This window comes from Bubalus bubalis, chromosome 16 (assembly GCF_019923935.1).
Source record: "Bubalus bubalis isolate 160015118507 breed Murrah chromosome 16, NDDB_SH_1, whole genome shotgun sequence".
In the NCBI taxonomy this organism is placed as follows: domain Eukaryota; kingdom Metazoa; phylum Chordata; class Mammalia; order Artiodactyla; family Bovidae; genus Bubalus; species Bubalus bubalis.
The window spans coordinates 29582020-29606275 of NC_059172.1; the positions used below are offsets into that span (position 1 = coordinate 29582020).

General features: G+C 37.1%; 1 protein-coding gene across 7 annotated transcripts in view; it reads right to left on the bottom strand.

The window, feature by feature from the left end:
* UVRAG (UV radiation resistance associated) overlaps positions 1–24256 on the bottom strand; it is a 326555-nt gene that overhangs the window by 226420 nt on the left and 75879 nt on the right. For all 7 annotated transcript variants that reach the window (XM_044929343.2, XM_025266389.3, XM_044929342.2 and 4 more), the window contains one exon: positions 11761–11846. In XM_044929343.2, the coding sequence (XP_044785278.2) occupies positions 11761–11846 (86 nt within the window). The remainder of the gene's footprint in view (positions 1–11760; positions 11847–24256) is intronic.

Genomic DNA, 24256 nt, shown 5'->3' on the forward strand with positions numbered 1-24256 from the left:
AAATCTCTGATAAGTTCTCTTAATAAAACAGCATGTAAAAATCAAGTTATGGGTGGGGCAGGTGTTTAATGGTAACTGGTTATTTTTATTGGCAGAGATATCAGGGTGAAATCACTAAACCTTGGAAAGCTGCCTTGGAACATGCCTGGCACCAGTGGGAAAGTAGAAGTTACAAGGCAGCTATGAGGGGTGTGATGGTAAAGCTTTAATTTGCAGTGACATCTTAAACAAAAGAGTCTTAGTAAAGAAACCCTGTGAAATCAAGCCAGAACTGAAGGACAAAGGCAGGGACAGAGAACATCTCTTGGGCAGAAGACTATTCATATATTTAACTGCCCTCAAAGGATGCTCCTTACCTCTTTATCTCTTTATACTGATTTTATACACCTCTTTCACCATTCTAACAATATCTGAATGAATCTGGCTATTGCTCCAAGCCAGAAATTCTGAACATTATTTTGGGGAGGCTCATTTATTTTACCTACTGTGTTGCTACCTCTGTTGAACATTCAGTCCACTAGAGAAAATGGGCTTAGCACCATGAAGAGCCTACAAAAGGTCCTAGTTAAGGACCATGAGACATATCAGTAACTCATGACTACTGGTTAATTCATTCAATAAACTAGTTAATTTACCACACAACGCCTTTATGTGACTTTCATTACCAAGCACTTTGTCTACAATGAAGTATTTAGATGTTTTATAGTAAATATATACCATAATTGTGGAGGAACATATCCAAGATTAGTATTAATTATCTTAGAAATGGTGACTTAAAACTACCATTTAAAAAAATTCTTCCAAAAATCTACCTATTATTCAGTGATTATCCAACTGGATTGTATTTCATGCATTCATTTAATAATTTATCATTCATTCAGTTAACAAATATTTACTAGCCTTGCTGCAGTTCATGGGGTTGCAAAGAGTCGGACACAACTGAGCGACTGATCTGATCTGACTCTGAGTTAGGCTGGTGCTATATATGCTGGGGACAAAATATAAACTAGAGCTCTAAATTCCCTACACTTATGTATTGGTCTGTGTTCTCTGTTCTCATTCTGAGAAATATTTTAAAGACAAAAAGTGTATCAAATATTTTGTTTCAGTTCACACACAAAAAAGCATTCAACTTCTGCATTAGAAAGCACCCTATCCAATAATATAACTAAATTTCTAACTGGTTTCTGGGCTTAATTAGAAAATCTGCTGTAAATTGCTAAAATGATTAAAAGAATTACAAAATAAAACTATATGTGCTGTTTCAGCAATAAATTTAAATATCTAGAGGAAGTACATGGTTTCCTAGCAAAAAACAAATTATCAAGAATAAACCATGGAGAAGAAGGATAAAAGAGAGCAAATAGCACTAGAAGTATGAGAGTCAGATTTATCATCATAAAAGTCACCTGAACTAGATGATTTAATAGCTAAATTCTCTAACAAACCTTTAAAGAATTAAAAATCCCCAAAATCATTTAATGTTTCCGTTGATTATGATACTAATAGCTAACAAATATAGTGTTAACTACTTTGAGCACTGTACTAAGCACTTCATATTCATTCACTTCACCTCCCAACAACCCCATGAGGTTATTCTCATAATTTTACAAAGGAGGATCACAGAAAAAGATGAAAAGCTTCCCAATTCAATTTCAGGATCTCAGGAAAGATGATTACCTATCACATCTTCCTTCCCACCCCCTCAAAAAACAACAAATACTATATACCAATCTCACTTGTAGTAATGATCAAAAGAATAATCTATAACTAATTAGTAATACAATACCAAGAAATCTACATACCTTTCTGCAACTATAAATTAAAGAAAAACATATAACATTAATAAATATGAAAAGGCAATTCAAAAAATTCAACATCTATTGCTTTAAAAAGTTAAATAGGAAGAACTATCAAAAAGATTTTCCAAAATTAACAGAGAATATTCTGAACAGTAAAACAGTGATCATTTTTAATTAAAACAAGAATTGGACTAAACTGCTCGCTATTTCCATTACATTTCAACAGTAATTTTAAAGTTCTAAAAGTTGTAGTAAATGCAGTAAAGACAAGAAGACAGTATAAATACTGCAAAAGAAGAGATAAATCTATCCTTCTATTGATAATGAGTATATGGCCAAAAAAATCAGAGCTCTTTCCTTAAAAAACAAGAAAAACTAACTTGATACCATCACTGAATATGACTTTTTAAAAATTACAGTTTTTCCCTATAATAGAAATGAGTATACAAGAATGGAAATGGAAAACATTTTATTAAAGAATTGTGTCAAAACTATAGCATACCTAAGAACAAACTTAATGGAAAGGCACATGACCATATGAAGAGAACTATAAAATCTTACCAAAGGATTGAAATACAATTTGAACAAATATAAGACATATCATGTCTTGGATGGGAATACTAACATAAAAATGACTCTTTGAGACCCCATGGACTATAGAATCCATGGAATTCTCCAGGCCAGAATACTGAAGTGGGTAGCCTTTCCCTTCTCCAGAGGATCTTCCCAACCGAGGGATTGAACTCAAGTATCCCATACTGCAGGAGAATTCTTTGCCAGCTGAGCCACAAGGGAAGCCCAAGAATACTGGAGTAGGTAGCCTATCCCTTCAGCAGATCATCCTGACCCAGGAATGGAACCGGGATCTCCTGCATTCTTCACCAACTGAGCTATCAGGGAAGCCCCCATAAAAAATGACAGCTCTCACCAAATATAAAAAGTCAATGAATATAAAAATTCCCGTTAGAATTCAAGAAAGTTTTTTTTTTTTGACTAGGATAAAATAACCTTAACCTTCATATGGAAGAATAAAGTTCTGAGAACAGCCAAAAATAGAATGGAAAAAGAAGAGTAGCAAGAGGGGTACTTGCCTTACTTGGTATTAGCATACCAAAAAACCACTGTAATTAATCTGAAATTGGCAAAGAACTACACAAAAGGATCAGAACAAAAAGGGAATCTAGAAATGAACCCCAGCTTACATGAACTTTTAGTATATGACAAAGGTGGTACCTAAATTCAGTAAGAAAAGGAAGTTAGTGGCACAACTGGATATTCATCTGTAAAGAAAATGAATTTCTACATCAATATATGGAATATGTACACAATATATTTAAGAACAATTCCAAATTGTATTAGAGATTTAATTTTAAAAGTAAAATAATATAAACCTTAAAAGAAAACTTAGAAAATGTACATAGAACTAAAACGGAAGAGAGACTTCTGATAAGGCAACTATACTCCAATGTAAAAAATATCTATTTTTTTAAAAAAGAGAGATACTTCTGAAACCAAGACAGAGTGCTCAGAAGACATCCAAGGAAAACCAAAATTATATGATATGACAAATATAAACATTTTGTATAAGGTATACTAACTCAAGACGTAACTGAGATATTTGGAAAAAATACCAAGGACTTTTAAAATTATATGAAAAAACACAAGCAACTCAATTAAAAAGACAGGTAAAATATTAAGAATAGGTAAATTCACAGAAGAATACTGAATGGCTAACAAATCCAGGATATTCACTTTCACTTGTAGCTCAGACTAAGCACTGGTACTGAAACTCATAAAAATTAAAGTAACACTGAGGTGTTGTACTCATCAAATTAATAAAAATCACACAAAGAAAGATGATACCATGGCCAGCAGGGCTTCAAGGTAAAGAGGAAAGTCACATATTATATGTCCTCTTTGGGGAAACAGTATGTTATTTCTTAAAATTAAAATTATACATGTCCTTTGACTTAGAAACCCTACTCCTGAAAATTTAATACATATAAACAAAAACATCACAAATATAAAAATATATACATATATAGATACTTACTCCAGTATTGCACATAATGGCAAAATGAACAAATAAAAAACCAGAGCCAAAGTAAAGATTAAATGTCTATCCATAGGGTGATGACTGAAAAATATAGTACACCTCACCATTGACTATTAAGAAATCATTAAAACAGTGAACTGAAGAGATCTGTACATGGAATGTTAAACAAGAAAACTAAAGGTAGAGTTAAGCATATAATATCCACTCCAATTTTGTCAAATAGTGATATCTATGACCTATACATAGAGATCATAGGAAAAAATGTGAAATAGATACACGACAGATTGTTAATATGGGTACACAGGTGACTGGGGTCATGTCAACATGTGTTCTGTGTTTGGATGGTATCTTATTCAGTTCAGGCTATTGTAACAAATATCATAGACAGGGTAACTTATAAACAGAAGTTTATTTCTCACAGTTCTGGGGCTCAGAAGTCTACCGATCAAGGCACCAGTTTGGTTGGTATCTGGTGAGAGCCTGCTTCCTGGTTCACAGTTATCTTTTCACTACATCACACGGAGAAAGGGACCAGGTCTCCCTAGGGCCTTTTTTATAAGGGTACTAATCCCATCTATGGGGGGTCTGCCTTCATGACCTAATCATCACCCCAAGGCCCCCACCTCAAAGTACCATCACACTGGGGATTAGGTTTCAATGTATCTGTTTGAGGTGGGGGGGGACCACAAACATTCAGTCTACAACTGGTGGTTCTGGTAGTGAGGGAAAGAGTTTAAGGAAGAATACAAGCCAAAAACTAAAAAGAAAAGGGGAAAAAAACCACTGCACCTAAAATTACTCCAGACTTTGTTTAAAATTCTATCAATATTTTTGTAAGTATATATGTGTCTGTGTGTGTATATATAGAAAGATGAATAAAAATAAAATGTGCTATTACACATAAATAACAATTTTGTTTAACTAAAACTTACATTAAATACCTAAACATTTTTTAATATCTAACTTTTTAATTTTAAATTTTTATTAAAAACCTAAATCTTGTCACATATCACTGCTCTCTTACGTAGACTTTAACAAGGACTACTTTATATTCCACTGATGGTTTGGTATCAACAGAGTATAATGGAAGAACGCACATGCGCTCTTCATTCAAACCAGCTTTAACACTACTTACCTTGCGGTGCTAGACACACACTGATCTAAGCCTCAGCGTCCTCATGTGTTAAATGGAGACAGCATTAGTGAAAACTAACATGGGATGCTTAATAATTCTCATTATTAACTTCAGTCAGGAACTAGAGGATGGAGCTGTACTTGGGTAAAGCTGCTCACACACAGAAGAGAGATGCTAGCTGTGCCTTTTTTCACTTAGTCTGTCTCTCTTCACAGCTGGGCTATTTCTATTTCTCCCTGCCCTCCTTTTATATGAAGTAGTGACAGAGGGCTATTTACAAATCCAAACATAGTGAGTATAAAGATAGGACAGTAGCTAATATGATTCACCATTCAGTTATACTCCAGAAACAAAGAGTAAGGCACAAACAGAGCAAACTGTCAGATGTTGCTTCTCCTTGCTGTCAGTGTGTCTACCTTAACAGTAATCCTCTTAATTCCCCTCATTTATCAACAATGAGCACACAGACACTGGGTCTAGTGTCTAACAAGAACAGAAAACTATACGAGTCTTAGGACATAAATTTTGTGACATCTTTTGCTTACAATCAGGTTCTTAATTATATTCTCTACATTTGCACTTACCTCTTAGGGAAAGACATCATTAGGAGACGAGAGAGGAGAAAACTCTCCCGGCACCCTAAAAGTTGGTCTTTGCATACAAAACTTAAAGATTATAAACAGTTACACCCTTACACATGTCATCCTCCCTATTTTCTAAACATTACAGCAGGAATAATTTATTTGGTATGAGCATTCCCCTTCTATAAATGAAATTCTGTAGGAGAAAGTATTTTCTATCAAAGTGGGGGGTGGGGATATGGCAACAATTTACCAGATAAAGATCTTCCCCAAAGATCTGCATAAGGAATAAGACCACAAGTCACAAAATCCTGAAATCATTATGTTGAAGGCAGTGGCAGAAAGAAAAGAGGCAGCTGAATCTTTATGGACCTGATTGTATTTTCAACACTTTTTTGATAATGGTCGAGAAATTTTTTACAACTCTCATTTTACCAGGTACAAACCGGAAACAGGAACAACAGAACCCAGTTCCCTATAACCTGAAGAACAGTTTGAATTGATCAATTAAAACAGCATCTCTTATCTGCTAAATATACTTGATATGTAGCCGTCATAGGACTAATACAAGGATCAACAGAAAGAGGATTCTTATCTAAAGGAGCTCTCAGTTTCTGGGTGCTAAGCAGAGAACAAATCAGACAATGAAGAATTAATTACAACAGCACGTGCGCAGTAAAGGCTAGCTGCTACTTGCTACTGGCTACTAGTGGCAGGAGGATTTGAAAGAAGAATATTAGTTCCTTTGGACTATTTAGAACCATGTCCTTTGAATACCAAATTAAGAAGGAAGGACTTTATCCTCTATGTGAGAGCTAAACCAAATGAGTGACAAAACTGCTATATCTTTGATCATTCTGGCAGCAATGTGGCAGATGAATTGTACTAAAACAGTGTGAAAAAATAAAGTAGTAAAACATGCTGGTTATGAACACAAGCTCAGAAGCTAAACTAGGTTTAAATACAGACTAACATGAACCACCTGTATAACCTTGGATAAGCTACTCAACTGCTTTGTGCTTCAACTTCCTCATCTGTAAACAGGAATAAACATTTCTAACCACATGGGGTTGTTGTAAGAATTAAAAGAGTCAATTCATATAAATCACTTAACATAGTTCCTAACACAAAGGAAATGCTCAATAAACAAATCTATTAGGACTTTCCTGGTGGTCCAGTGGTTAAGAATCCACCTACCAACACGGGGGACATAGGTTTGATCCCTGATCCAGGAAGATCCTGCATGCCGTGGAGCAACTGCAACGAGAAGCCCGCACGCCACAACGAAGAGTAGCTCCCGATCACCGCAACTAGAGAAAGTCTGCACAACAACAAAGACCCAGCACAGCCATAAATAAATAAATGATTTTTAAAAATAGTATCTATTAATTGCATGAAAGAAAAACTCAACGTAGGAAGATCAGAGGTCAGGAAATAGTCCAGGAAAACAGAGGTGAGAACAAACAAGGGTATGCTCAGTAGTGTGCGAGATGCTGATGATGCTACTACAGAAACCAGGGAAAACAAAAGGAAGAGAAAGATCAAGCCAATGTATGTAGATTAAGCCAGACATGCTACGGTTGAGGTTGCTACAGCACATGCACGTCTACTCGTCCCTGGAAACTACAGAGCAGAAATCCAAAAGAAAACTTGAAACTAGAGACATAGTTTTGAGAGCTATTAACATGTGGCTGTGGTGGTTGAAGTTGTGGTAATGTAAAAGGGTCCTTAGGGAGAAAGAGTAATGCAGGATCCACAGGACCAAGGGCTCCGGGATCACAACAAAATCCACAGTAACTCCAACATAATGTCAGTAAGAGGGAGAGGAGAAAACATAGCCCCATGAAACAACCCCTCCCTTCAAGTAGTTTTCAGTGCCATCAGGGAGACAAGACATGCACATGTTAAACAATTTTTATCATGATTGTTAGAGGATTAACAAAAGTAATTCTAAGAACAGAGGTGGGAGGCATTAGAATGGCAAGAACAGAAAGGGAAATTATGCCGAAAATTGGAAAACCTAGCAGTAATAATATAAAGGGAACACTGGCATAGAGAAGAAAGCTAACTTCAAGGTGGAAGAAGTCAAGGGGGAAATGAAGACTATTATTTATTGCATGTCTACTATGTGCCAGTAATGGTCCTATGATCTTTTAATCTATTTAATCTGCTTTAATTCTCATAATATGTCTATGAGACCAAAATTACCCCCATTTTACAAGAACAGTTTGAGGCATACCAAAGTTAAGAAACTTGCCCAAAGTAACCTGGCGGTTTAGGACTGGAACCTAGATGAAGGACCAAAGCCCATGGTTCCTCCACCATACCTCCATTTATTAAACTGGTGAAAGGAGGACACGTCAAAAGAGAAGGAAAAAACAATGAAAACTATACTCAGAGAAAACAATTAGTCTTGCTTGGTTCAATACAATAGTTACCTTTCTGAGAAAGTATGAAAGGGAAAACAAAATGAAACAAAAACGTTTTTAAACACTAACAATCATCTTTCAATTCCAGAGGACAGGCAGGATTACAGCCATCTGCTTGCTTCCAGTCTTGCCCCTCAGGTCTCTTCCATAATCATCATGGTTAGAATTCAAATCCACACTCCTAAGCATGCCACTCCTCTCCAGGCAGCCTTTCAACAACTCCCCATCACCAACACAAAACAAGAAATAAAACATTTCAAAAATCAACAGATCCCAAAAGAGAAAGCTGTTTATAGACTCATTAACCTAGAAGGAATAATAATAAAGAGAAGGAAAGTTAACTTCTAAATTAAAGGCTCACTTATAATTCGTAAGTCTACTTTTCTCATTTCAAAACTGTAAAATAAAGGAAATTTCAAATGCCAGTTAAAGAGCAACATTGACACCTTGTGGTGAACATCCTGAAGTATGAAATGTGACGCGTGAAGGGTCTCCTAATTAAATGTCTGCTTACATGAAAACTAATGCTTAATCCAGGGATTTCCAAGGGTTAGGAAGCAGAAATCAATTACCATCACACACACTGAATGTAAATTTGGAAAGAGCTGCTCTTTCTTTGGCAACACTGGAATTAGTCTAAATTCCTAACTGTTGGCAGAAGAGTAAAACCTCAGGTCATTGTTTTCCTACAAAATGTGGTACAACACATCCATCAGAAGGGGCTATAATGCTAGTTAGGGTCATAGATGCTCCAAAAGCAGCCTTTAGTCAAGATTTCCTATTTTTTTGTATGACATTTACAAATAAAAGGTGGGACATTATCAATTCATAGTAGCTACCAACACAAAAACACAGTGAGAGTTACTAACAGGAGACATGGGTTCTAACCCTGACTCCAAACAGTATTGAGAATTTTGTGGAATAAGTCATATTAAAAAATTCAGACTCTGTATTTTCACATAAAATCACAGATCAAGAAGTAACAATTAAAAAAAAAAAAGAAATCATCAGGAAAGGAAAAGGTATATTTTTAAAAATTACTCCATCCAGGAACAATGTTGCCTGAGTTAAGGAGGGGAAACAATGAACAAAATTGATTAGCACCACATTAACTGTCTCAGCAATCATTTTATATATAGCTCATGATAAGAACAGTGGGAAGAGAACTTTTAATCGAGCAGATACATGACAATTACTCTGAACTGTGAATTAGCAAAGAAAGTTCCATCTTACTCATTAACATTGACAAGTACAATTTAAAGTTTCTAGCTCCAGAGTAACTTTCCGGGTTCAGCCAATTTACTTGATAAACAGACATTAGATTTGGTTCAGAGAAAAGTATATCTGTGTTACCAGCTAAAAATGATTTACATAAAGGTGATGAGCAGGCAATTATTAACAAGGTTATTCAAACTGCTGACACACCTAAGGAATCTAGAAGGCACTCCAGAAGTGAAACTCCCCAGAGACATTTCATTGCAAGATCAGTGTTAATTAACTGAGCAACTACCAAACTAATTTTATGATTTTGCATTTATGGAGGGCTCTATGACTCTGTGACCCCATGGACTGTAGCCTACCAGGCTCCTCTGTCCATGGGATTTTCCAGGCAATAGTACTGGAGTGGATTGCCATCTCCTTCTCCAGGGGATCTTCCCGACCCAGGGATTGAACCCAGGTCTTCCGCATTGTAGACTGACACTTTACCGCCTGAGCCACCAGGGAAGCATTGTATCATTATGCTACATGCACCCAATAACCACCAGTCTAGGATAAGTCAGAGCGTGATAAGGGTTTGCAAATTTTGTTTGCCAGAAAACCTTCACACCAATCTCTAGTCTGGCTCTTACTTGGTGTGTGTCCCCTCAGCTAAGTATTGATAAGTAATTGACTGCCCCTTGGCCTCAGCTTCTACATGGAAGACAAAAGCTGATCCCTGATATGGGAGCACAGAAAACTTCTAGGAGAAAAAGGTAATAGATGTGAAAACACTTGTAAATTAAACAAATTGTAACACCACTGCTTCTATGTTTTAGAATATCAAAGAGGTTAAATGAATTAGGATAAATCAAGGATAATTAAAGCCACAGGCAAGTCAGTCAACACATTCTCCACTATACCAAGTTGATTCCCAAGATTCCACAGTCTTTCTTCAGCTCTTATTCTCCTGGATCATTACTGTACAGAGCCTTCAGGAAAGGAAAGTGAAGTTGCTCAGTCGTGTCTGACTCTTTGCGACCCCACAGGCTGTAGCCTACCAGGCTCCTCCGTCCATGGGATTTTCCAGGCTAGAGTACTCCAGTGGGTTGCCATTTCCTTTTCCAGGGGATCTTCCCGACCCAGGGATCGAACCCTGGTCTCCCGCACTGCAGACAGACGCTTTACCCTCTAAGCCACCAAGGCCTTCAATACCCCTTAAATCTCTATTTTCTTAGATTCTATGTTACTTCCTTTCCCAAATTCTCTTCTTCTCACTGACTCGGTATTCCTTTTGTTTTTAACTTTACTGATTTCTCTAATAACATAATAAAATCTCATACTTCAAAAATATCTTTAAATATAATAGTATCTATAACTCTCATTTTATTGAGGAAAACAGGCCAAGAAATATTAGTGGCTTACTCACGATTCAAACTATTTCTGTGCATCCCTCTTTTCAATACTTAAAACTCAATGTAATCCAAACTGAATAGGCTCAAAAATAAGAGTTATATATTTTGACACAACTTGTTTTCTATCGCTACCATTCAATTACTAAATTCTGTCCATTCTGGTACATATCCTAAGAAGTCAAAGTATCTCTCAGGTAAAAATCAAAGGACAAATGTGTGTGGTTACTTTAGTTGAAATCATTGTCTCTTAAGAGCAATTTACATAGTCCATGTGACCAAACTCTCTATCATTCTGTATAACGAGATTCAAGATTTGCAAAGGAAAGGCTCATTTAATAACGTTTACAAAATAAACAACCATACAATTGGACAAGGGTCCAATCATCTTTCTGGACTCTTCCTCCAGCAGATATATAGAGGATGTCTAATGGTCTGAAATTTATGATGTGTTATATAAACATTAGGAAAAGACTGCCAAAATGGAGTTTCAATGAACCATCTGTCTGAGTAGGGTGAACATAGGTTGAGTGTCACTGTTAACTTTATTTTAAACTGCATTTATTTTGGTAGCCTGCCTCCTGGGAAAATGTCCTTGATGATCTACCACACTGAAAATTAAAACCAAATTTAAAAATCGTACAAAATTAAGCCCAGACATTAGGAAAATACAGAGCTGAAGCCGTTAAGCCTTTGAGCAAATGAGCTTCACGCAAAGCTCTTTGACTTGCCAAACGTGATTCGTTTACAGCAGGTCAAAACTCCAAGCTATGTCTAGGGCTATTGGACAGCTTTTGTAAGTAATGGCATCATTGGTAAAATTCTGATAAACCTAAATTGTATACCTCTGGTTTCTACTCTTTATAGTGCGGAAGCCCGGAAACAGCTCGTGTCCCTACTTTAAGATCACTAGCTTCCAATCATTCTCTTCCACTGTCCACAGGAAAAAAATGGCATTTCAAAGGCTTTGTAAAAGAGATAAACTTAAATAACTGTAGCTACAAAATTTATGAACCTCTCACTAAAAAATGCTAAGTTTGAGTAACAGTTTCTAAAGCTCCCATACATTTCCTCACACTGAAATGTCACAAACTCAGAATGAGGAAGATTCTTTAGAAAATGCAAGAGGACTCTAAGAAGTTTCTTACCGCAGCAAAGAGAAGACATCATAAGAATTGCGAACACAGTTCTGATCCACCTGAAGAAGAATATTCTTCTGAGCATTTGAATAACCCTAAAAGATATTGATCAACAAATTAATCAAAGTAAAACAAAATATGTGTCCAAATTAATCATGATGTTTGTCTTTTTTAAATTATGATTTAATAATAACTCAGTAGGTTCAAATCATTAAGAAATTAGAAAAAAATTAAGAAACACTTTCACATAAATGAAGTTTAACATTTTAGGCAAGTGAATTTAAAATAAATTTCCTCTAATATTTTCCCACAGAAACAATGTTTCACATTATAAATTTTGGTGAACTTCCCAGCGAAACCCCAGAAGTCTTTTTAACATATTATGTGGCTGAAGAAGAGTATTAACAATAATATTTCAAGTATGCCTAGCCAACATATGTAATGTTTTTATGGGAGAAAAGGCATTCCAAGTTTTAATTAGGAATACCTGAAACAAATATTTCCACTCAGTAGTGTTAAGGTGTTGGGAGCAAGGATGGTTTCTACAGCGAACACAGCACAACTCCTTAAGAAGAACAGAACAGCTATCTGGCATTTCAGAAAAGCAAAGTAAATAGTAGTTAAGAAAAGAGGACTCTGGACCCAGACGACCTGGATTACAATTTAAGCCCTTACACACCAGTTCTGTAACCTTGAGCAAGGCACCTAACTTCTTTCAGTTTAACTTTGGTTTCTCATCTATAACATGGAGATGATAATACTATCTACCTCACAAATTGTCATGGGAATTAAAAGAGCTAATATTTGTAAAATCAAAGGTATGTATAAGCGCTGTATAAATGCTTGCTATAATGCTAATATAAGCATTTTCCAAAAATTACATTGCTGCAGATATTAAAAGGTTATTAGGAGAATATTAGGAAGAACTTCATGCTAACAAATTTGACAACTTAGATTAATTAGACAAATTCCTTGAAAAACTACAACATGCCAAAATTGATGAATAATAGCTGAGTAATAACTCTATAACTATTTTTAAGTGAATAAGTAATTGAAAAATCTTTCCACAAAAATAGTCTTGGTCCAGGTTGCTTCACTGAATTATATCAAATGTTTAAGAAATATCATCGATTTAGTACAAACTCCTAAAACAGAGTAGAAAGGAACAACTTCCAACTACATTACTGACACTAAACCTTCTCTCTCTCTCTCTCTCTCTCTCTCTCTCTCTCTCTCTCTCTCACACACACGCATAGATAATTATAAGTCAATATCCTCATGATTACAGACACGAAAATTCCTAGCAAAACATTAGAAAGTTGAACCAGAAATACATTGTAAGGATAAAACAGCAACACTTCATTTTGACTGAATTTATTTTAAGAATGCAAGAGTGGTTTAGTATTTAATATCAATCAATTAGCAAATAAATGAAGCAATCATTGTAAATCTACCTTTATGGGCACACAATAACAAAGATGTAACATGATGATAAAAATGGGGGAACAGAGCCCATAGAGAAGAAAAGTTTTATATAATACTAAAACTAATATTAACTTTAGTTAAACTTACAAATTAAGATGTTAACTATAATCCTTGGGGCAGCCACTAAGAAAATAACTAAAAGATGAATAGTGAAAGAAATGAGAAAGGACTCAAATGTTACATGAGAAAATAACTAATACAAAAGAAGGTAGTAATGGAAGAAATGAGGAACAAAAAGAAATAAAACAAATCAAAGAATGGCAGAAGTCCTTCCGCCTATAATTACAGTAAGTGTTAATGAATTAAATTATACTACAATTAAAAGGCAGAGACTGGCAAAATGGATTTTCTTTTTAATGACCAACAATATGCTATCTACAAGAGATGCACTTGAGAATCAAAAACACAAATAGGTTGAAAATGGAAGGATGGAAAGATATTCTATGTACGTAGTAACCAAAAGAGAGCTGGCACGTATAAACTAATATCAGACAAAGAGACATTAAAACAAAACAGGTGACCAAAACAGATATTATGCAGTTTTAAAAGGCTCAAGAAGATATAAATGATTATAAACATATACGGACTTAACAACATATAACAAAACATACGAAGTCAAAACCATAAAAACTAAAATGAGAAACAGCAGAAGTCAACATCCCACTTTTACCAATAGATAGCACAACCATAAAAAAGAGGAAAGAAGGAAACAAAAAACATCAATAATACTATAAATCAACTAGACCTAACAGATGTATACAGCATGTTCCACTCAACAACAACCATACAAATATTCTCAAATACACACAGAATATTCTCTAGGATAGACCATATGTTGTTATCAAAAAAATCTCAATAGATTTCTAAACACTGAAATCACACAAAATATCTCTTCTGATCATAATGGAATGAAACTAAAAATCAGTAACAAAAGGAAATTTGGAAAATTCACAAACTACAAAGTAAACATACTCTTAAATGGCCAGTGGGTCAAAGAACAAATCATAGGCAAATTATTAAATGCTACGTTACATAAAAATACAACATATCGAAACACAGGATACAGTGAAAAAGTGCTCAGAGTGAAAAATGCAGCTGTAAATATTTACATTAAAAAGAAGAAAAAGGGAGAGAGTTCGAATCAGTAACGTAATCTTCCACCTTAAGGAACAATACAAAGAAAACCTAAACCCAAAGTAAGAAGGAAGCAAATAATAAAGATTAGGGCAGAGATCCTGGTCTGCAACACGGGAGATCCAGATTCAACCCCCGGGTCGGGAAGATCCCCTGGAGAAGAGAATGGCAGCCCACTCCAGTATTCTTGCCTGGATAATTCCACGGACAGAGGAGCCTGGAGGGCTACAGTCCATGGGGTCACAGAGTCGGACACGACTGAGCAACTAACCCTTTCTGTGAAATATAGAATAAAAAACAATAGAGAAAAATCAATAAAACTAACTTAGTTCTCTGAAAGAGCCTATAAAACTGACAAACATTAAGCCAGACCAACCAAGAAAAGAGAACACTCCAATCACTAAAATCAGGAATGAAAGTGAGAACATTACCATTAATCTTATAAAGACAGGAAATATTAATTATAGAAGAATACTATAAGAACCTCTTGATGAAAGTGAAAGAGGAGAGTGTAAAGGTTGGCTTAAAACTCAACATTCAAAAAACTAAGATCATGGCATCCAGTCCCATCACTTTATGGCAAACAGATGGGAAAACAATGGAAACAGTGAGAAACTTTATTTTCTTGGGCTCCAAAATCATTGCAGATGGTGACTGCAGCCATGAAATTAAAAGGCGCTTGCTCCTTCGAAGAAAAGCTATGATCAATGTAGACAAACATTACTTTGCCAACAAGGTCCATCTAGTCAAAGCTATGGTTTTTCCAGTAGTCATATATGGATGTGAGTGTTGGACTGTAAAGAAAGCTGAGAGCTAAAGAATTGATGCTTTTGAACTGCGATGTTGGTGAAGACTTTTGAGAGTCTCTTGGACTGCAAGGAGATACAACCAGTCCATCTTAAAGGAAATCAGTCCTGAATATTCACTGGAAGGACTGATGCTGAAGCTGAAACTCCAATACTTTGGCCACCTGATGTGAAGAACTGACTCATTGGAAAAGACCCTGATGCTGGGAAAGATTGAAGACAGGCAGAGAAGGGTACGACAGAGGATGAGATGGTTGGATGGCATCACCAACGCATCACTGACTCGATGGACATGAGTTTGAGCAAGCCCCTGGAGTTGGTGATGACAGGGAAGCCTGGTGTGCTGCAGTCCATGGGGTTGCAAAGAGTTGGACATGACTGAGCTACTGAACTGAACTGATGAACAACTGCATGCCAACAAATCACGGAACCTAGATAAAATGAAAATTCCTAGAAAAACAGAAACTCCCAAAAGCGATTCAGGAAAAAAACAGAAAATCTGGACATATCTACAAGTTGTCAAAGAGTTTAGCTAGGCTACTCCATGGTACCACCGCCTTGGCATCCATTTTGTGTGGCCAAGCAGCCGTTAGGGACCTTACACCAACACTAGGCCCTTCTTTAGGGAAGTGCTTGCCCTAGATTGCAGGCTGCAGAGTTACACGCAAACGTAGATTCTGTTAATACTTGTGATCAACAGTCTCCCCTGCTTCCCAGGACCTGTATGCTCTACATGCCCCTTAGATAAAAATCCCCATGGAGCTTACCAAAACCCTGCTCTTTTGGTTTGAACTGAACAACCCAGCCCAAGCCCAGGAACCCCAAAGCACTCTACACGCAGACTCTAATGAAGACATGTGTGCCAGGTCCTCCATTTCTCTGTCTGCACTCTGCCTTGACCTCCCCATGTGGCCACTTCAAAGCCTTCTCTATAATTCCTCCAGAATCTATGAGTAACAAACGTCTCTATTTCAATTTGTCTTGTGGTTTTCTGTGCTCCACTCAACAAATGTTAATTTAACAAAGTTATAACAAAACTAAAGAAGTTAAATCAGTAATTATAAAACTCCCAGCAAAGAAAAGCCCAGAACTGCATAATTTGGCAAAATCTACCAATCATTTAAAGAAAAAATAACACCAATCCTTCTCAAAGTCTTCCAAAAAATGAAAAAGGAGGAAATACTTCTTAACTCATTCTATGAGACCAGTATTACCCTGATCCCAAGCCAGATAATAACATCACAAGAAAATTATAGACCAATATCCCTTATAATATATATAACATATATACACACATTATAGAGAAAAGAATCCTTAACAAAATACCCTTGAACAAAGAGGGGGTGGGAGGCAATGACCCCTACATGGTTAAAAATCCACATATAACTTTACAGTCGGTTCTCTGTATCCACAGTTCCATATGCATTGCTCTGAATCCATGGATTTGACCAACTGTACATTATGTAGTACTGTGGTTCAGACTTATTGGAAAAAAAAAACACCCACACATAAGTAGCCCTGCCCAATTCAAACACATGTTATTCAAGAGTCAAATGTATTAGCAAAGCTAATCTGGTCTAGCAATTCTATTTCTGGGAATATACCCAAAAGAACTGAAAGCAAAAACTCAAAGAAAGAGAAATTTGTACACCCATGTTCATAGGAGCATTATTCACGGTAGTCGAGGGGTGGAAGTAACTCAAGTGTTCATCAACAGAGTAACAGATAAAATGTGGTTTATTCATGTAACAGAATACTAGTTATCCTTAAAAAGGAAAGAAATTCTGACACACGCTGTAACACGCATGACCCTTAAAGACATTATGTTATGTAAAACAAGCCAGTGACAAAAGGACAACTACTGTGTGGTTCCACCTGCATGAGGCACCGAGAGCAGTCAGAGTCACAGAAACAGGAAGTAGAAGGGTGAGCGCCAGAGACTCGAGGAGGACGGAGACGGGGAGTTATTGTTTAAAGGGTAGACAGAGAGTTCCAGTTTCACGAGACAGAAGGAGTTCTGGAGAGGGACAGTAGTGACAGCTGTAAAACACGGTGAATGTCCTTAATGCCACCAAACCGTACACTTAAAATGGTTACGACAGTGAATTTTCTATTATGTATATTTCACAATTAAAATAATTTTTTAGAGAAAGATTTATACACCAGGAACAAGTGGTATTTACCCAAGGTATGTAAAAGTGGTTTGATAAATGAAAATCAAGTCAGCACAACATATCAAGTTGAAGGATTCATATTTCCCAATTCAATGTTTGCTACAAAGCAATACTAATCAAAACAGCGTTGTACTGGCATAATGACAGACATATACATCAATGAAACAGAACCAAGGATACAGAAATACATTCATCTATCTACAGTCAACTGATTTTAAACAAAGGTGTCAGGACTGAGAAAGAACAGTCATTTCAACAATGATGCTGAAACAACTAAATGGCCACATGCAAAATAATAAAGTTGGACCCATTCCTAACACCATGTGCAAAACTTGCAACTAGGATCAAAGACATAAGTGTTAAGACTAAAACAACAAAACCATTAACGCACCTAATGATTGCCAACCCTAGTATACTGCTGTTGGGAACACAAAGTGATCAGCAGCTATGGAAAAAAGTTTGGCAATTCCTCAAAAAGTGAAGCACAGAATTACTATATCATCTGGAATCTATAGCGATTCCACTCCAAGGTATAAAACCAAAAGAACTGAAAACAAATTCTTGTACATAAATGTTCACAGCAGCACTATTCACAACAGCCAAAAGGTAGAAACAATTCAAACATCCATCAGTGGGTGAACACTATATAACCTCGGGGGTGATCTATAAAACCTCAGATTTGCCAATGGATTCTTAGATATGATGCCAAAAGCATAAGCAACAAAAGAAATAATAGATAACAGATAAACTGGACTTCATCAAAATTAAACTTCTGTTCTGTTTAACAAAGGACACTATAACGAAAGTCAAAAAAAAAAAATCCAAAAAAAGGGAGAAAATATTTTCAAATCATGTATCTGATAAAGGTCTAATATCCAGAATACATAAAGAAGTCTGACAACCCAACAACAAAAAGACAACCCAATTATAAACTGGGCAAAGGACTCAAAGACACACTTTTCCAGAAAAGATATACAAATAGCCAACAAGCACATGAAAAGAAGCCCAATATCACTAGTCATTAGGGAAATGTAATTCAAACTCACAATGAGATTCTACTTAATATTTTGTATAACTAAACAAAATTTAAAATTTGGAAAAAAACAAAAAATAATGTTGGTAAGGATGTGGAGAAATTGGCAACCCTAGTATACTGCTGTTGGGAACATAAAGTGGTCAGCAGCTATGGAAAAAAGTTTGGCAATTCCTCAAAAAGTGAAGCACAGAATTACTATATCATCTAGCGATCCCACTCCAAGGTATAAAACCAAAAGAACTGAAAACAAATTCTTGTACATAAATGTTCACAGCAGCACTATTCACAACAGCCAAAAGGTAGAAACAATTCAAACATCCATCACTGGATGAACAGATAAACTAAATATGGTGTATTCATACAATGGGATATCATTCAGCCAAAAAGAGAAGTACTGACACATGCTACATTTGGATGCACCTCAAAAACACTAAGCAGCCAGACATAAAAGGTTACGTATTGTATGATTCCATTTATATTCAATACTCAGAATAAATGAAACCATAGAGAGAAAAGCAAGTTGGTAGCTGCTGGGGGTTGGGGAACACCAAATGGAGAGTGAACGTTTAATGGCATTTTCTTTTGCTGTGATAAAAATGTTATGCAACTTGTTGGAGATAGTGTTTGCACAACATTGTGAACGTTCCCAATGCCACTGAATCACACACTTTAAAATGCTTAGGGAATTCCCTGGTGGTCCAGTGGTTATGACTCGGTGCTTTCACTGCTGGGCCTGGGTTTGATCCCTGGTGGGGAAACTAAGATTCCACAAGCTGTGCAATGAGGCCAAAAAAAAAAAAAAAACAAAACAGAAAAGCATAAATTCATGTTATATAAATTCCAACCCAATTAAAAAGAGAGGGAGCTGGCTATGAAATAATCTACATATCATGAGGGCAGCTGAAGAGAAAAGACAGAGACAGGAGATAATCCTACAGATCAGATCAGATCAGTCGCTCAGTCGTGTCCGACTCTTTGCGACCCCATGAATCGCAGCACGCCAGGCCTCCCTGTCCATCACCAACTCCCGGAGTTCACTCAGACTCATGTCCATCGAGTCAGTGATGCCATCCAGCCATCTCATCCTCTGTCGTCCCCTTCTCCTCCTGCCCCTAATCCCTCCCAGCATCAGAGTCTTTTCCAATGAGTCAACGCTTCCCATGAGGTGGCCAAAGTACTGGAGTTTCAGCTTTAGCATCATTCCTTCCAAAAAAATCCCAGGGAACAAATGAGCTACAAAAAGACACCCGAAATAAACTTCAGATTCTCAGGAGAAATGATTGGTGACACTCCACTTAGCTGTTCTTATTTTATGCAAAAAGCTGCCAAACATCTTTTCTACTAAAAACTTATCCACACTCACATATAACTAAAAGCAACACATTATACCAAGAACTCTGGGTCTTAATCCACTCTGCCTGTTATAGAAGTGAAAAAAACCATTTAAATCCTCTAGGTCTTAGTTTCTTTAACAATAAAATGAGATGAGACTACTACTAATATAAACAATGAACAATAATAGCCAAACACAAAAGTAACATGTGTGAGCATTCACAGTATTCCAGGGAGTGTTGTTTTTCATGTTAAATGAACGTTGTGATATTAACATTAAAGGTAAACATACATAATACTCATGAGACCCTGTGAAACAGGTACTATTCTTATCCCCACTTTAAAGGTAAGGAAACTGAGACACAGGGAGGATTAAGTGGAAGAGCCATACAGTCTGGCTCCACAGCTTGTGTTCTTAATGACCATGCTTTACTTGATCTCTAAGACCTTTTCCAGTTCTCAAATTCTGGGTCCATGTACATTTAAGGCAACTCAAGGACATTATTAAACCCTTCTGCTTCAGCCACAACTCAGCAATTAACATTCTTGAAATATGCTAAGAGCCTTGCTCTGAATGACATCTAACGTCACCAGATGTGCAATCCCGACAGACCTCTGATGAAGGATCATAATGGAAAGAAATGGCTCATTTGTATCTGGTTATCTGTGTGAGATACTGCCAAGTGCCAAAGAGCCCCGAGGAGATTTACATGTCACTCAAAATTCTCCTGAAGCCAGGCCTAACAATTCTTTTTCAAAGAAGCAAACAGGATAGGCACCAGTCTGGGTGAGTGCCTATTAAACTGCTCAAGGAAACAGATAATTTCACATACCCAAAGACCAAAAGTAATTCCAGGCAGATGATCAGGTGTGTTACTAGATCAGTGATCTACAAATTTTCTCAGTCGACAGCCAGATTGTAAATATTTCAGGCTTTGCAAGCCACATCATCTCCATTGCATACTTTCCTTTGTTTTCGCCTTCAAATTCTTCACAAATGTAAAAACCATTCTTAGCTCGCAGGTCACATAAAAACATGTGGGGACTGTAATTTGCTTATTCATGTACTAGATCACTGAATAAGTCAACTTTTAAAATGTGTTACTGTACGTTTTGAGAGTTGTCAGCTACTAAAACAGTCAAAGACAATCCTTTATTAAAACTCTAAAAGTTCTACTAAAATAATCCTGTGGACAGGGTAACTGTTTATGAAGCAAACAACAATATATACATATACCTATTCATTTCAGTGTTTACTGAATATCTAATACATACAAGATGTCAGGCAATTTCTATCATCCTTATAAAAGTATACAACCTAATAAAGTATATAACCCAGCTAAGGTTCCAAGTGAAGTAAAACTGCTTGTAAGAAAGGTTAAAAAGAAAAGCTATAGGAGTTCCAATATGGTAAAGATTCCACCTAGTAGAAGCAGAAACATCAAAGGCTGCAGGGGTAGCAATACTTGGGATAGATTAACAAGTACAGAAAGCTGAAGGGCAGTGAAGGAAAGACCCACACACACTGAACACCTTTAGCTGAAGCATGGCAGTGGGAAAACATAAGCTGTATTCAGAGAAAATTAAACAGTGGTCCAATTTGTTCAGCTCCAATGATGTCAAAATTACTTGGAACACCAGAGGGGAAAATAGTGGGAGATACAGCTACGTGACAAGGTTGAGAGGGCCAGACGCAGAAAGCCTTGAATGTCATACTAAAAAGTGAGACAACCTTCATAAAGGACTCCTGCAAAGTTTCCAACAGTGTAGGCCAATGATCAAAGCTGCATTTAAGGAAGGTTACTCTGGTAATGACACACACGACAAACTAGAGGAAGCAGAAAGCCCAAACACCCGCTAGGAGGCTATTTTAGAAATCCACATGTACTAGAAGGAATGAGAACTCAAATTCTGAAGAATAAAGGAGACAGACAGAGAAAAGAAGTAAAGATAAAAGCAGAGATATACCAAAAGTACTATACCACTGACTGAATTTAGGTTGATGGAGAAAAGGAAATTAGGTCAGAGATTTGGCCACATCTAGCAGACCAGAAGTAACTCCATACAACCTTTAAAGCAAAGGAATTAAAAAAAAAAAAAATGAAAGTATGCTTTAGGAATAAGATTAATCAGGCAGTGGTGAATCAGACAAAATGGATACAAAGAGACCAGAGCCACAGGCTCGCCAGGAAACTACTGCAGTAATCCTGCCTTACGAAGGTGCCAGGCTGAGCTTGGATCATGGCAATGGATATGGAAAAGCAGCCAAAAATGAGTGATTTCAAAGAAGGACTCAAGAGTCCAGGAGCTGAATGAATTGAGTGGATGAAAGAAATCAATCAAGGCTAACTGCAAAATTTGAGACCTCAATAAATGTAAAAAATAGTTAATAAAAATGAAAAACACACACACACACACACACACAACTGGAAGGAAAAGCAAACCTGGAGAGAAAATTAAAGAGATCCATTTAAAATATAATAATTTGCAAAAGGAAGATGTCTCTGAAGAAGTGGTCAGAAACTATTTAAGCACAGATGAATGAGAATTTTAAACAACATGCTATACAACTGATGACAATGAAACAGTAAATCCCAGCAGAGTGTTAAATGATCTGCTACCACAACATTCATTCACTCATTCAACAAATATTTACTGAATTATTACTACATGCCCACCACCGTGCTAAGCACTAGGGATAATTCATTTATAGACACTGTCCCTGCTCATACACAGTGCACAGTCTAGTAAGAAGGAGAGTTGAGCAAATGGGTAATCAGAATATAACTAGCTGAGGACAGCAACAAGAAAAATGAAAAGCAAGGTTCTATGAGAGTACATAGAGGGGTGTCCAAACTGTACATAGGGATATGTCACAGAAAACCATTCTCTGGAAATGAGGTCTAAAGCTCTAAAACTGAAATGGATAAATTTTAGCTTTTTAAGAAACTGTTATGGGTGAGGTGCTTCAAAATCAAGAATTAGATCACTATAAGAGGAGCCTGGTAGGCTGCAGTCCATGGGGTCACGAAGAGTTGGACACGGGACACAACTGAGTGACTTCACTTTCACTTTTCACTTTCATGCATTGGAGAAGGAAATGGCAACCCACTCCAGTGTTCTTGCCTGGAGAATCCCAGGGACGGGGGAGCCTGGTGGGCTGCCATCTGTGGGGTCGCACAGAGTCAGACACGACTGAAGCGACTTAGCAGCAGCAAGACCTTACAAGTCCATTAATTACTCTGAAATGACTTGAATAAAAGGGACATGATGAACATTTTAGAAAGATAAATCTGGCTCCAATGTCAAGAACCAGGAAAGAAACAGATGTTTAGCACGTATCTCAAGTAGTGATTCAAAAAAGTAACTCAGAAAAAGGGGAGCGTTTAGGATGACTCCCTGCTCTGACTTGAGAAAACACATGGACAACAGTACCACGCACTGAACCAAGGAATATGATAAGGGTGGGGGGACTGAGCTCAGTCTAGGATCTGTGGAGTGAGTGTCTCTGACATGGCTGGATGGCATCACCGACTCAACAGACGTGAGTCTAAGCAAACTCCGGGAGACAGTGAAGGACAGGGAAGCCTGGCGGCCTGGTGTGCTACAGTCCATGGGGTCACAAAGAGTCACATGTGACTTAGCAATTAAACAACAATGAGTCTCTGAAACACTCAGCAATCTGACTCAAGTCTAGATATTTGGAAGTACTGACCGGAGAAGTAGACTTGGGAGAGATCTGAATCACCCAGACACAATGTGTCAATGAGAAGCCAAAAGGTCTGAGTGGAAGCCTGAGGACAATACCTTAAAGGCCCCAGCAAAGGCCTGCCCCATGGGACTGATAGTAGACTATACAGGGGTATATGTGTGTGTGCGTTCAGTCACTCAGTTGTGTCCGACTCTTTGTGACCACATGGACTGCAGCCCACCAGGCTCCTCTGTCCATGGGATTCTCCACGCAAGAATACTGGAGTGGGTTGTCATTTCCCACTCTAGGGGAGTTTCCTGACCCAGGGATCAAAGCCATGCCCTCCGCATTGGCAGGCGGATTCTTTACCATTTCACCACCAGGGAAGCCCTAGTAGACTATATACATTACTCTTAAAACTGTTAAGTGAGCTCTGCAAATAGTCCCTCTTCTATTTACTTAGGGAGAATAAGGAATCATAATGGACAATGGAAAAAAAAAAACAAAAACCTGTGGCTCATTGGCTCATTCTACTACTTGGGCACATTTTCAGATATAGTGAGCATACTTTTTCAAAATTTAGTATTTATTTCAACAAGGACAGGGGAGCCTGGTGTGCTGCAGTCCATGGGGTTGCAACAAGTTGGACACGACTGAGTGACTGAACAACAATTTGTACAACTCCTCCTAAAATGGTTACCTGAAGAATCAAAAGAAAGCCCGTGTTCCTATGTGTGTATGTCAGTTGGATATTAACACACTTTTAAGTGTCACTAAGGTTTAAACTGAGAAAAACGTGCACGTATCTCTGCCAAGCACCTTCAAGCCTCAGACACTCACTGCCACT